The sequence below is a fragment of the Corythoichthys intestinalis genome, chromosome 4 (assembly GCF_030265065.1).
Source record: "Corythoichthys intestinalis isolate RoL2023-P3 chromosome 4, ASM3026506v1, whole genome shotgun sequence".
NCBI classification, from domain to species: Eukaryota; Metazoa; Chordata; class Actinopteri; order Syngnathiformes; family Syngnathidae; genus Corythoichthys; species Corythoichthys intestinalis.
In genome coordinates, this window is record NC_080398.1 from 34,215,494 (window position 1) to 34,230,039 (window position 14,546).

General features: G+C 37.1%; 1 protein-coding gene across 1 annotated transcript in view; it reads right to left on the reverse strand.

Moving 5' to 3' along the window:
• agmo (alkylglycerol monooxygenase) overlaps positions 1–14,546 on the reverse strand; it is a 119,574-nt gene continuing 105,028 nt past the window's right edge. Inside the window, exon 13 of the mRNA XM_057833811.1 lies at positions 1–313. Coding sequence (XP_057689794.1) covers positions 236–313 — 78 coding nt within the window. The 3' untranslated portion in view covers positions 1–235. The remainder of the gene's footprint in view (positions 314–14,546) is intronic.

The window sequence follows — 14,546 nt, forward strand, 5'->3', positions numbered from 1 at the left end:
TATTATTTGAAGAAATCATCGATTGCTAGACAAAATTACATTTACAAATTATTCCGCTTATAATACTACAATTTGCACAATGCAGCATTCTCAACCTTCAATTTTCCATCATTGGGGGAAAACCAGAACAATCATAAATAATATTTTTCTTTTTGTGAGTAGTTTTTCTTTTTGTAAATTCAGTGTCATAATGTAAGTCAGTAGGGGGCGTCACAGTAGTCTCCAGTCTGGCCTTTTAATCTAACTTGCTCTTGACGAACAGCTGCGAGAAACCCTGCACTGCCCAGTACAGCACGCTGAGGGACACCAACGCCTGCAAAACGAAGACAACCGTAGTTACTTGAGTTGTATTACTCAGTGCGGCATACAGAGGGAGACAAATAACAACACAACTGACAGTAGAAGTATTACTGTATGACTTTAAACTGGGAGGGGCTGGCAGCAATCAAATGATCGTTTATCGCCGTCAATGGCAGAAGATCAGTTATATCACGTCAAACGTTGACACGACACACATGGTTGTCACATGCAAGCGAATTATTACAAGTGAAACTCAAAAACAAGTGGAACACATGCTCCTAAGCCCAAAGCGTGTAGAACCAGAACCACATTGAGACAGCATGCTGTAACTGACTATGAATGGATTTAACTCTTGGGGATACAGTCAATCTCAACCACACCCATAACATATCTATGGTTAGGGTTTACCCATCAGTTATAATAAAACATTGACATGTATTACAAGAAACTCAAAATTATAAGACATATTCACACCAATTAAACACACATTCTACATTAGAGATGAGAGAGAGCGAGAGAGAAAGAGAGAGAGAGAGCTATATCTATCTATCTATCTATCTATCTATCTATCTATCTATCTGAAACAAATATTAAATCAAAAGAAAAAAAATTTGAAAAACAAACCAAGTGATGTCTCAGTTTTTGTAAAGCACAATTCCAGGCTGCGGGGGGCGACAGAGGCAACGCACTGCCTCGTTCATTGGCTTTAATGAGTGTACAGTGATCCCTCGTTTTTCGCTGTTAATGGTACCAGAAACCGTCACGATAAGTGAAAAACCGCGAAGTAGCAACCCCCATTTTTTTTGTGTGTGTGTTCAATGCATTTATACAGATCTATCATTGGAAAAAGATACATAAGACGTTTTTCAGCTTTTTCCCCAAAGTATGATTAAAACAAACTTTTATATATTTTAATATATTTGTTTTTAAGCACTTTAAATGTATAAGTTTTAAATGTGTTACTGTCCCACAGAATTATTTTTAAACAAGAAAAAAAGTAGACGCCTAATCCATTTTAAAAAAAGTTTTTGAAAATTTTTGTCTTTACTAAATGCTTCATTGAGTGAGTCCACTCCAGCTGCTCACTTACACACAATGAGTTGCCACAGCAACTGTTTAACAAGTTAAACGATTGACGAATGCGGCACTTTGGAGGTCGAGTCTCTGGCAAGATCAAAGCTTAACCGTCTGTCAATCATCGTTTACTTTAATAAGCAACTCCGGTTCACTCTCTGATGAATGATGAGGGAGAGTGAGACTCGTGATCGGCTCAGGACAGCCCATCTGTATTTTTTTTTTTTTAAATTGGGAAAAAAAATCCGCGATGGACTGAGGGCGCGAAGTAGCGAGGGATCACTGTACTCGTCAATTTAGTTCTTCAGAGGGGACCCGATGCTGCTTGACTGGGAATTTCAAGCTTAAAAAGAATTGCACTGCTACACAACTACCAGCAGATGACACTATTGCAGCTTTTAGGAATGACATCAGCTCAATTTGTGCGTTTACTTGAGAGGTTTTTGGGAGAAATTGGGGCATTATGGTAATTTCTTCCCTTCCCAAACTGAAATCCTTTTTTTTTTTTTTTTTTCTGGTTTTATTTAAATGGAGAATTGCTCGTTTTACCCTCCAAAAAACCTTCAAAAAGGAATCAAAAGCCAATAAGCAGAGGTGGGTAGAGTAGCCAAAAATTTTACTCAAGTAAGAGTAGGGTTACTTCTAAACAATATTACTCAAAAGTAAAAGTCATCCAAAAATGTAATCAAGTACAAGTAAAAAAGGATTTGTTGAAAAGAATACTCAAGTCATGAGTAACATTGTAACAGCTTACGATGTCTGATTTTTTTAAATAATTGAATATTTATTTCTCAGCAAAATATTATCTGTATGAACTGTTATTATACTGTACTATAACCTATTACATGACTATATTATGTAAGAAAGATGACACAAAAATCATTAAATTCAGACTAGAACAACACTATAAACAATCACCCGTCCAAAGAACACGGGTGCCCTCTTGTGGAGAAAAAACATTGTTACCTCAGATTGTCATAATGGACTCATGTGGTTATTGTTGCAACGTCTTATTGGTGAAACTGAAGCTGCATTTGAGGAAGGTGGGAAGTCGGAGTTTTCCAACCTCCGACCAGGAAAAGTATCTTTGGAACACCACTTGAACTGACTTTTCGAGTTGCTACAGTCTGACGTCACTCGACAAAATTGCGCTGGCCCTCGAAAAGCAGACAGTCAATGGTAAAACATAAATTACATGATTAGAAAAATATATTCATCCATATCTATTATAAAATGTAGTTGTTCATCACAACTACGCATGACATATTATGATTTTTACTGACTTTGTGCTGCTATCCCTCTTTGCATGAATGTATCCACGTAACACAAAATGAATTTACTACTATGTGTGAGGATACACTGCAAAAACAACTTGTCACGATCAGCCAGCTTTGCTGTTTACATTCGCTCGGAACGCATTGAGGTCGCAACTAGTACCATCCGAGTAGGATAAGTCCGATTTCCCACCTCCCACGAATGCAGCATGATACTGTCAGCATATCTGGCAAAAACAAAGTCATTACCGTAATTTTCAGACTATAAGGCGCACCTAACTATAAGCTGCCACACACCAAATTTGACACGAAAACGACATTTGTTCATACATAAGATGCACTGGACTAAAAACCGCAGCTGTCCTCACTGGATTATGGGATATTCACGCCAAAAGATATTAACCGGTAACAATTTATTTGACAGCGGCTACATAATACTGTCAGAAGACCAAATGAACCATCATGAAGCTTTGAACTAATTAGCTGCAAAGCTTCATTCAAGAAGCTTTATTTGGCCACCACTGCTTCCTTGTGGGAGACAGTCAACCTCTGCTGCCACCTACTGTCAATGCTGTTGTGATCTAATATGCCTCCTAGCATGCATTGCAGCGCTACAGATGTAAATAACAATCTGAATTCATGTTCTATGCTAATTATTTCTTCAGTCACTGTTCCAGTTGTTTAATTATTTGCTACTTATGGTATTTGATAACACTTAATTTGACTAGAGATGTCCCGATCCGATATTTGGATCGGATCGGACGCCGATATGGGCAAAAAAATGCGATTCGGTACACGGAAAAATTCCGTAATTGTCTAGACTATTTAAACCTGAGAGGCTTTTTATACAATTTTTGTAACTAATGCGCGAAACATTAAAAGCATCTAATAGCTTGGGAGATTTGGGGGATTTTCCACTGAGGTTGTTGGTGTGTTTTGCTTTTTTAAGACAGTTTACAATACAGTGGTACCTCTACATACGAATTTAATTCGTTCCAGGACCTTGTTTGTAAGTCGAAATGGTCGTATATCGAGCAGGATTTTCCCATAGGAATACATTATAATTCCATTAATTCGTTCCAAAGCCTAAAAACATACACTAAATTCTTAATAAATACTGCTGGCACTGTTACAAATGGCAATTAAACATAGAAAAACAAATAAGTTATAAATAAATAATTCAGAATAATATAATAATAATAAGAATAATTAATAATTATTCCTGTAAATAATGTAACGAATCGGATTCTAATATGGCGGACACTTTTTACTGTCCCTGAACGCACCGCGAAGCTGACGTCTCAGTGAGATAGGTCGGTGCGGTAGAGATAATACTTTCGTTTTCTTGAGAGCAGTCAACTGCTTAAGACAATGGGCGTTTTGTGTTGGATAAGTTCTTAAATAAATGATAAAAACGTGACGAAGCTGGCGATTTCCTTGGCAATGTTACCACAATAATAATTGTCACCTTGACTTATAAATAGTGGCGAACGGTGGTCGGAAGAGGACCATGGAGCTGTATTGTTGAGCCAGTTCAGGGACGCGCACCCCAAGCTCATATTTTTCTATAACTTGCATCTTCATTTCAAAGGTAAGCATCACTTTTTTCCTTGTTTCTCCAACTGTATCAACTTTTTTTGAAAACTGTGTTGATTTCTCACACAAGAAAATCCACCGTGCGTTCGTTTGCAGTGCTGTCATGTCGTCGTATTTCGAGCAACTCGTCGGATGTAGAAACAAATGGCGGCTCAAATTTTACGTCGGATGTCGAAAAGATCGTGTGTCGAAGTGATCGTATGTAGAGGTACCACTGTATTATTTGCGCGTTTTACTGACTGACTATGCCATTTCTGTTTGTTATTTATAATGTTTTGTGTTTGTCACTGAATAAACAGGTCAGTTTCTTGTTACCAACTGTTGTGTGTTATTCAAACTCACCTAATTCAGCTGGCTAGTTGTTATTAAGAGTACTAAAACCTTTTTCAAAATGAGTCTGACAACTAAGTAAGGAGGCTAAATAACTTTAAACTTTAACACATGCTCAGATAGGTCAGTATCGGTATCAGCCAGTATTGGTATCGGATCGGAAGTGCAAAACAATATCGGTATCGGATCGGAAGTGCAAAAACCTGCATCGGGACATCCCTAAATTTGACAGTCATAAATCACAAATAAGCCGCACTAGACTATAAGCCGCAGGATTCAAAATGAGGGGGGAAAAGTAGCGGCTTGACGGTATGAAGAAAGAGGAAAAATGTAACGACTCTATTCTAGCCTAAAGTAGCGGAGTAAGAGTATTCTTTCTTCTTCACCAATCTACTCAAGTAAAAGTAAAAAGAATTGGATGGTAAAACTACTCTAAGAGGTGCATTCTTTCTCAAAAAGTTACTCAAGTAGTCGTAACGGAGTAAATGTAACGCGTTACTACCTGCCTTTGCCAAAAAGCATTCACCACGAGTTGATTCCTTCTTCTAAATTACAAAATATTTAAAATACTGACCAAAAAACAGAAAACTGGTTGAATGTGAGAGTCCTGGACAGCAAATATGTGAACCCCCAGCACAATATACTTTGATAGTGTAGTACAGTTTCACTAAGTGGTCCAAACACACAATAGTCTTACCGAAATTCCAGTCTTGTGTTTAGTTGCACTTTCATCATGCAGCAACTGCTGTTTCACATGTGTTCAGTCTGCTGTGGGCGTGTATGTGTGTTTGGGGGAAATATTTCTCATGGCTACGCTCCAGAGTCTCTGGTGGGACGTTAAACTGCCCAACGTATCCTTCCTGAACGTTGAGTCCTCGTAAGAGCAGACAGGAAGCTATAGAAGTACTCTAGTAGTTTGTATATGTGTGTTGTCATTTTATCAAAAATCTCCAAAACATCAACATTTTTTTAAACTTCATTTTGCGGTCTCCTTATCAATTAAATTTGGTTGATTCAGAGTACTTTTCAGGAACTTAAAAAAACACAGACGCCACAACTTGTATCTTTCAAGTTACTATTACTGGATAGTTCTGCTGTATGCTGTATTGCATTAAAATCAGCTAATTACCCAAAAATCATGTTCAAATGCTAATAAAACTGCTAAATTAATACGTATTGATTAACTTGTTCACTTATATTTTAGAGGCGGTTTGACAGTTTTATCCATACCTACAGAAAATTGTGATTTAAGATAATATTAGGGCTGTCAAAATTATCGCGTTAACGGGCGGTGATGAATTTTTTAAAATTAATCACGTTAAAATATTTGACGCAATTAACGCACAAATGCCCCGCTCAGACAGATTTAAATGACAGTAGTGAAATGCTTGTTAATTGTGTTTATGGAGTTTTGCCGCCCTCTGCTGGCACTTGGGTGCGACTGATTTTATACATGAGCATTGTGTAAGTAATTATTGACATCAACAATGGCGGGCTACTAGTTTATTTTTTGATTGAAAATTTTACAAATTTTACTAAAAGGAAAACATTAAGAGGGGTTTTAATATAAAGTTTCTATAACTTGTACTAACATTTTTCTTTTAAGAACTACAAGTCTTTCTATCCATGGATCGCTTTAACAGAATGTTAATAATGTTAATGCCATCTTGTTGATTTATTGTTATAATAAACAAATACAGTCCTTATGTACCGTATTTTGAATGTATATATCCATCTTGTGTCTTATCTTTCCATTCCAAAAATAATTTACAGAAAAATATGGCATATTTTATAGATGGTTTAAATTGTGATTAATTGCGATTAATTACGATTAATTATTTTTTAAGCTGTAATTAACTCGATTAAAAATTTTAATCGTTTGACAGCCCTATATAATATGTAAACTTAATCTACAGAAATAAAGTGCAGTCTTTTTTTCACCAGGAAAACTGTTGGATTCTACTGTTTTCTATTCTATAGTAATAAGCAATTAATAAGAAAATAAATAAATAAATAAATAAAAGCTATTTTTTTAGGGCTGTCAAAATTATCACGTTAACGGGCGGTAATTAATTTTTTGAATTAATCACGTTAAAATATTTCAATTTTCAATTCAATTTTATTTGTACAGCCCTGGATCACAACAACGTTGTCTCAAAGGGCTTTGCAGAGGCAATATGATACACAATCAGAAACAGCAAATGAAGCAACAAAGATGAATAAATACTGTAAAGATTAATAAATAAAGTTCAAGTCCTGGGTATCCCCCATCCTTAGATTTGACGCATTTAACGCACATGCCCCGCTCAAACAGATTAAAATGACAGCTCAGTGACATGTGCACTTGTTACTTGTGTTTTTTGGGGTTTTGTCGCTCTCTGCTGGCGCTTGGGTGCGACTGATTTTATGGGTTTCAGCACGCTCTGCTGACGTGATAATATGTCGACACAAACTCATACCAATAACATTTTGAGTAACTGTCGACCAAAACTAGAGGAAAACGAGCACATTTTGAAATTACTAGAATATGACTAAAAAGTATGCTCACCCAAAACACTATGAAAAAATTTTTAAAGGGCTGCCAAAACAACACTGACTAAGTTGTATGAACGTAGCCTAGACTCACTTCCGACCGCGTGTGTACTGTTTCACACCAAAATCAACAAGCTACCCAAAAATCATGTTCAGATGCTGATAAAATTGCTAAATTAATATATATTGATTAGGGCTGTCAAAATGATCGCGATAACGGGTGGTAATTAATTTTTTAAATTAATCACGTTAAAATATTTGACGCAATTAACGCACAAATGCCCCGCTCAAACAGATTAAAATGACAGCACAGTGAAGTGTGTACTTGTTGTGTTTTTCAGAGTTTTGTCGCCCTCTGCTGGCGCTTGGGTGCGACTGATTTTATAGGCTTCAGCACCCATGAGCATTGTGTAAGTAATTATTGACATCAACAATGGCGGCTACTAGTTTATTTTTTGATTGAAAATTTTACAAATGTTATTAAAATGAAAACATTAAGATTCTATAACTTGTATTAACATTTATCTTTTAAGAACTACAAGTCTTTCTATCCATGGATCACTTTAAGAGAATGTTAATAATGGTAATGCCATCTTGTTGATTTATCGTTATAATAAAGAAATACAGTACTTATGTACCGTATGTTGAATGTATATATCGATCTTGTGTCTTATCTTTCCATTCCAACAATAATTTACAGAAAAATGTGGCCTATTTTATAGATGGTTTAAATTGCGATTAATTGCGATTAATTACGATTATTTAATTTTTAAGCTGTAATTAACTCGATTAAAAATTTTAATCGTTTGACACACCTAATATTCATCAACTTGTTCATTTCTGTTGGACAGAACGACACAGTCTGTCAGACTTTAACTCAGTTATCTACAAATTGCACTGTCATTGGGGAGACCCCGGTTTGAATCTTTGAAATTGATTGAAATAACAATCTATATGTATCCTTAAACATAAGTACTGTTTACTTAAATGATAAGTTCTGCTTACTTAAGTCCAGTTAACCTAAAGGGACCCACAGATAGAAAGACTTTTAGTCCGTATAAGATAAATGTTATTATGAGTTAAAATAATTTGATATTAAAACCCCTCTTGATTTGTAAAATTAATTTTACTAGTAGGTCGCCAGGGCGGTGATGTCACTGGGTTACGCTGCCGTACTTCCAGAGTATGACTCTAGTGACATAAACATGTCAACTGTTAAAACACTTTCAATTGTAACCCGAGAGGAACTTTCATGAGCATGACAGCACTGTGGATATTTCACAAAACGAGCAGCAAAAGCAAAATGAAGAGGAAAGACGGGATGAGACGAGAGTGTGACAAAACCGGTGTTCTGCCAAAATGTGCAATACCGGCGAAACATCCAACAAGAGGCAAATTTGACATCCAAAGTACTACTGTGCGCTTTCAGCTTGTTTTGTTTAGCTGCATACTAGGGCTGGGCGATATGGACTTAAGTACGAATCACGATAAATAGAGCCGATTTACCTCGATAACGATAAATGATGATAAATTCGCCCAAGCGGACTGTTATATAATTTGAAAATTTGAATCAATGCATGGAATATAAATTAGCCGTTTCTCGTTAAATTTATTTACCAGCTTTCAATTTAACAATTGCACATGCAGTCTAAAAATCTTGTAAACAATAAGAATTCTAGTCTGAACATTTATAACAGCTAGTATGACTTGAAAAATGTACAACATTATAAAAATCAATATGACGACTGTGCAAACATGTCATTCTAACACAAATGACTTGCAGCTTTAACAGTACACTTCAGACAACTTATTGGTAATGGCTGCTGTGACATAATTATTCAACACAAGTGTTTACATCAAGGTTTCAGGTCCCCCCCCCGAAACATTTTTTAATACCTGCACCCGCCCACACGGACACAACCAGATTAAAGCTGTATTGCTCTGATGCCAATGAAATATTTAAGGTTTTATGATGGCAGAATAAAGCAAACACATACAGAAAAATAGCTGTGGCCATAAAACTGTCATATTATATATAGGCCTCACTGTTGGATTATACTTTATGCTGAGTGCTTTACCATCATGAAAGCTTTCAGAGAAATCACAGAGATGCCAAATAACGTGACATAATGATTGCTACATGAAGTCCGTGCCCAGTCCACTCATTAATTTCAGCCGTTTCGACAAGTTTAGAGCCGCAATCAGACTCTTTCACGTTCATTTGTGGCCGCTGTTAGCCACTAGCATTAGCCTGATGCTTGGCTACCAGAAGAAAGCACTGAAAGCATCCTCTCCTGAAATCGTGAGAACCAGGGAGGACAGCGGGTGAAAGCCCGTGTGGAACCCGCTAAGAGTTTACTTAATGTCGGGTGAAAGTTTGGCGAAGCTAACTTAAGCCCGACTCCACAACGTTTACTTGTAGCGTTAGCCGCTGGCGTTAGCCTACCGGGCTTCTGTTTGTTTGGTTTCCTGAAAACCACGTGACTCTAGGGTTGTTCCGATCAATATTTTTTGCTCCCGATCCGATCGTTTTAGTTTGAGTATCTGCCGATCCCGATATTTCCCGATCCGATTGCTTTTTTTGCTCCCGATTCAATTCCAATCATTCCCGATAATTTTTTCTGATCATATACATTTTGCCAATGCATTAAGAAAAAAATGAATAAAACTTGGACGAATACATACATTCAACATACAGTATATAAGTACTGTATTTTTTTATTATGACAATAAATCCTCAAGATGGCATTTACATTATTAACATTCTTTCCGTGAGAGGGATCCACGGATAGAAAGACTTGTGACTTTGTATATTGTGACTAAATATTGCCATTTAGTGTATTTGTTGAGCTTTCAGTAAATGATACTGCAGCCATGCCCCAATGCATGATGGGAAGTGGAACCATGACTGTGCGTAGTGCTAGCAATTCGTATATCTTCTCTGCGTTAAGAAATAAAATAAGGTGTGAAGAAAAAGATCAAATGCGACCTTGCTTCCCCACATTGCTTCCCATGATATTTCTAATTAAAATAAGCCTCCAAAGGCTGCCAAAATTCACTCTCCTTATTTTATGCTGCCTTTTATCTCTTTATATAGGTAAAATGGCGCCATTACGGATTGAGCGCGATAATGCGTGAGTGGGATGTGCAACGCATGCATTAATTGCGTTAAATTTTTTAACGTGATACATTTAAAAACAGCCGTTATTGGGATAAATTTGATAACCCTACCTTAAGCCTAAACTAAAGACTCTGGATGAGTGTAACATATTATGTCTGTAACGTTAAATACAATTAGAAATCGATTTAATTAAAAAAATATATATATATATATTAAAAAAAGGCATGGCCGATATTTTTTTGCCGATTCCGATACTTTGAAAATGACGTGATTGGACCCGATCGATCGGCATCCCGAGTCCGACTATATTTTCTTGTTTTATTAAATTACCGAATTTGCCGACATGGTTAAAATTACGTTGGTCATCGTTAGGGATGGGAATCGAAATCCGATTCCAATTCAGAACCGGTTCCGAGTGTTTCGAGGCCTCGACATCACAATGAAAAAGCCTTAACGATCCCTTTAACGATCCCTAAAGACGCATATTGCGTCGTGACGTGTCTTGTTGTCCAGACGCATCAAACTACCATGGCGCCAAGAACCACTCGCTCTAAAGTTTGGCTACACTTCACCAGGAAAAAGGGTGAAAATGAAAGGTTACGATAGTTTTGCGCGAGCGTTGCCGCCGTAAACATAACAATGACAATGACGTAGGTTCGAACGCTCGAAAGTGTGTCTTCACTTCACGAGGAAAAATTACAACAAAGCGACTTGCAGTCATTGCGTGATGGAAATAACTGCATCGGGAGGGAATAGACTGCACTGTCCTCACAGAGACGCTAAGGCTCAGTCCTGGCTATACAGCTAGCTAAACTCCCAAATGACGATGCAGAAGACGTTGGTATAATTTGCTGACTTTATTCAACCATCACTTGAAACTAAAAATAGAAATGAAACAAATCAATTTCGTCCCCAATAACAAACAGGTTCGCATCAACGTAAATCAGCGATGATTAGCTGCTAACACAGTAATAACAAACAGTTAGCATGCGTTCGCTAGCATTAGCACATCGTTTAAACCACTACACAACTGGATTTAAGTGTCCGATCGCGAGTGGAAACACACAACAACAACACAGAAGATGATACATACAGGCGTTGGCTCTGTAGATATTTTACAGACATTAACAAAGAACGTAGGCTTGTGGCAGTGTTTCCCTTTCTCACTAACTCACTCACTCGCTTGGATGCGGCATTTCTTCTTCTTCACGTGTAAGCGCGCTCTTCTTCACGTGAGCGCGCTCTTTTTCGCGTGAGGAAGCGCAAGGGCGCCACCACTTGAGCGTGAAAGCACCATAAAAACTAAAAGGCATGCATTTCAATATACTGGTAAATAAAAACAGGGGTCCCCAAACTACGGCCCGCGGCTCCATATTTGGTCCAGTCCCCTGAACAATTCCAGAGAGCATTTTGAATTTTTTTTTTTTTTCTCCCTCAGTAGTGTTATTTATTTCCTGGCCTTTTTCAGTGAATAACTCAGAGAGGGTTATTTGGTTATTATCTATTTAATTAATAGTGCTATTATTATTTATTATTATTATATTATTATTTTTATTTTATTTACTTTTGTTCCGTGAAGAATCCACAGAGGGTTATTTGATTGTGGCTTTCTGAAAAACAATAATTTTTTTTACATTTCGCACTCCTGCAATCGTCACACTTTTTCTGTTACAAACTGACCCCGGCCTCTCATCAGAGAAGGGAAAAGTTACTTGGCCCTCACAGGAAAAAGTTTGGGGACATTGCCAAAGGCAGAACAACGACCTATATGCCAAAATATACCAATATTTTTTATTTGTATTAGAAAAATGTTTCAGTAAAATGTTACACAGTCTTGTGCATTTGCCACTTATTGCCACAGTTAACATTGAGGCTTTGGGCCTCTTTTGACCTCGTTGTGAGTTTGTAAGGTTGTGACTTCTGATTAAACAAACTTGATGCCAATCAAAATGTTTGTTCTTCTTTTTCCCCGAAATTAGAATCGATAAGAGAATCGATAAAGAAGCGCATCGTTAAGCAATATCGATAATGGAATCGGAATCGTAAAAATCGTATCAATTCCCATCCCTAGTCATCGTGAAGAATTTCGGTTAAATTTTCGGTTTACCGCCCTGCTCTACTGCATACAGCCAGAACATACTAAAAATGCCTTTTAAAAAAATACTTAAAATAAGAGTGGTTTAAATACGCTACATGACATGTGGTCAACAGATCAACACTCTGCTTTGAAGCTACCACAACCAAACACAATGTTTAAAAGTATGAGGGAAACATATACAAAAAGTATTTTGAGGCGATGAAAAGATAATAAGAGACTCAATAAAAACAATAAGTACGTGCCGCTTTTAAACGATGTGCGCATGTGTTGGACGTCTCACCGTGTAGAAAGAATTGCAGAACAACGGTAGTGTTCGTCTAGTGACACTGACAAAGTGTACTGTATTTGCCATTTTTCACCTGGATCAAAGCACATCAACACACTTTCATTTTACATTTTAAGCTGCGACGCGAGGATGCGGCAGCACCGCCGTCTCCTGCCAAAATGCTCGGAATCATTTTACGAGGCGCTGTAAAAATCCCATGGCGGCTCGTACATCTACGCGGCGGAACGTCGACGCTCAGACGATTTGTCATTCGAAGACAGCGGTGCAGCTGCGTACAGTCGACATTTTCACCTCGCTTCCGCTTCATCTGAAAGTTGAATATTGCTGCGAGTACAATATAACCATAGGAAAAGATTTATGACTGTGACAGCAATGCTAATTTGGGTTAGCCTGTGAACGGAGTTTCACATTGTTTGAACATGTGCGTGTTTAACAGCCAATAAAGGTGATAGACGTCCAATTCATTTTGTCTGGGAGGGACGTCCATCACCGGCAATGGCAGCCAGTAAGTTAAAACTCGGGTACTCCTCCAGTGAGGAAAGGATAACAGTAAAATAGGGGGGAAACCTGCAGGGGTAAAAACGTGTGTTTTAGGGTCTCTCCCCTGAGGAGAATTATCATCGAAAGCATTTTTTCAACAACTTGTAAAACGAGGCGTTCGTCAGCATTTTTACGATTCATCCCCGGAGAAAAATTTGCATTTCAAACATTTTCTTTTACACGTCGACTTCAAAAAGAGAACTAAATTGACGTTCGGACAAGCAAGCCCACTTTTTTTGGCTCGACGGATTGTGTGCAAAGTAGGATTCTAGGATTGCTTTGAAATGATTATTATACCCTTTTTAATTACCTTTTTTCGGACTATAAGTCGCACCTGAGTATAAGTCGCACCAGCCATAAAATGCCCAACGACAAAGAGGAAAAAAACATTTATAAGTCGCATTTTGGGGGGAAATTTACTTGATAAAATCCAACACATAGAAAGGCAATTTAAAAAAAAAATTCAACAGAGAACAACATGCGGAATAAGTGTACAGTATGATAATGTTTCATGATGCATGAACAACGAAATGCAAACGTGGCCCGTATGTTAACCTAACATGGCTATTCATCAGTGTCACTCCTAAACACCGAAATAACATGTGAAATGATATAATAATGTGTTAATAATTTCACACGTAAGTCGCTCCAGAGTATAAGTCGCACCCCCAGACAAAATATGAAAAAAAAAACACGACATATAGTCCGAAAAATGCAGTATTGTTATTATTATTATTTTAAGAATTTTTAAAGATAATTTAATAATTATTTAGTCAGTAATTTGTATTTATATATTTATTTATCAATGTATTTGTCCATTTGCCTAAATATTCTTCCAATCATCCCATTGGTATTTCGAGTAATCACATGCAAATCGTTAAGTCAAAATTAGGAGTGCACGATATCAATTTTTTGAAACGGATATCGATAACTTCCTGCTCCCCAAGGCCGATACCGATACGATAACCAATAATATATATATATTAGTGCTGCAACGACTAATCGATTAACTCGAGTATTCGATGAGAAAAAAATATTCGAATTAAAATTTGCTGCTTAGAGTATTCGTTTAATTAAAGTGGCATTGTGATGGTTTGTTTTTGAAAGTGTTTGCATTTAGTTTCATTGATTTGGGTGGATACACTGCCCTCTCGTCGCCTCATTTTACGTGGCCAAATCCAGCTGCTCCCTGTTAAGACCAACATAAGCCAGGTTTTTGTTTGAGCTAGTGTTTTTTAATGCATTCGTAATTTAGGTTGAAGGTATATTTAGCCAATTTTTGTGAGAATATGTGTTGGAAGTATTTGTTGAGAGCATTGTACAAAAAAAAAAGTTAGTATTTTATAGCATTTAAGATAGTGGACTTTTGCTATGTAAGTTAGCCAATTGTTCTTT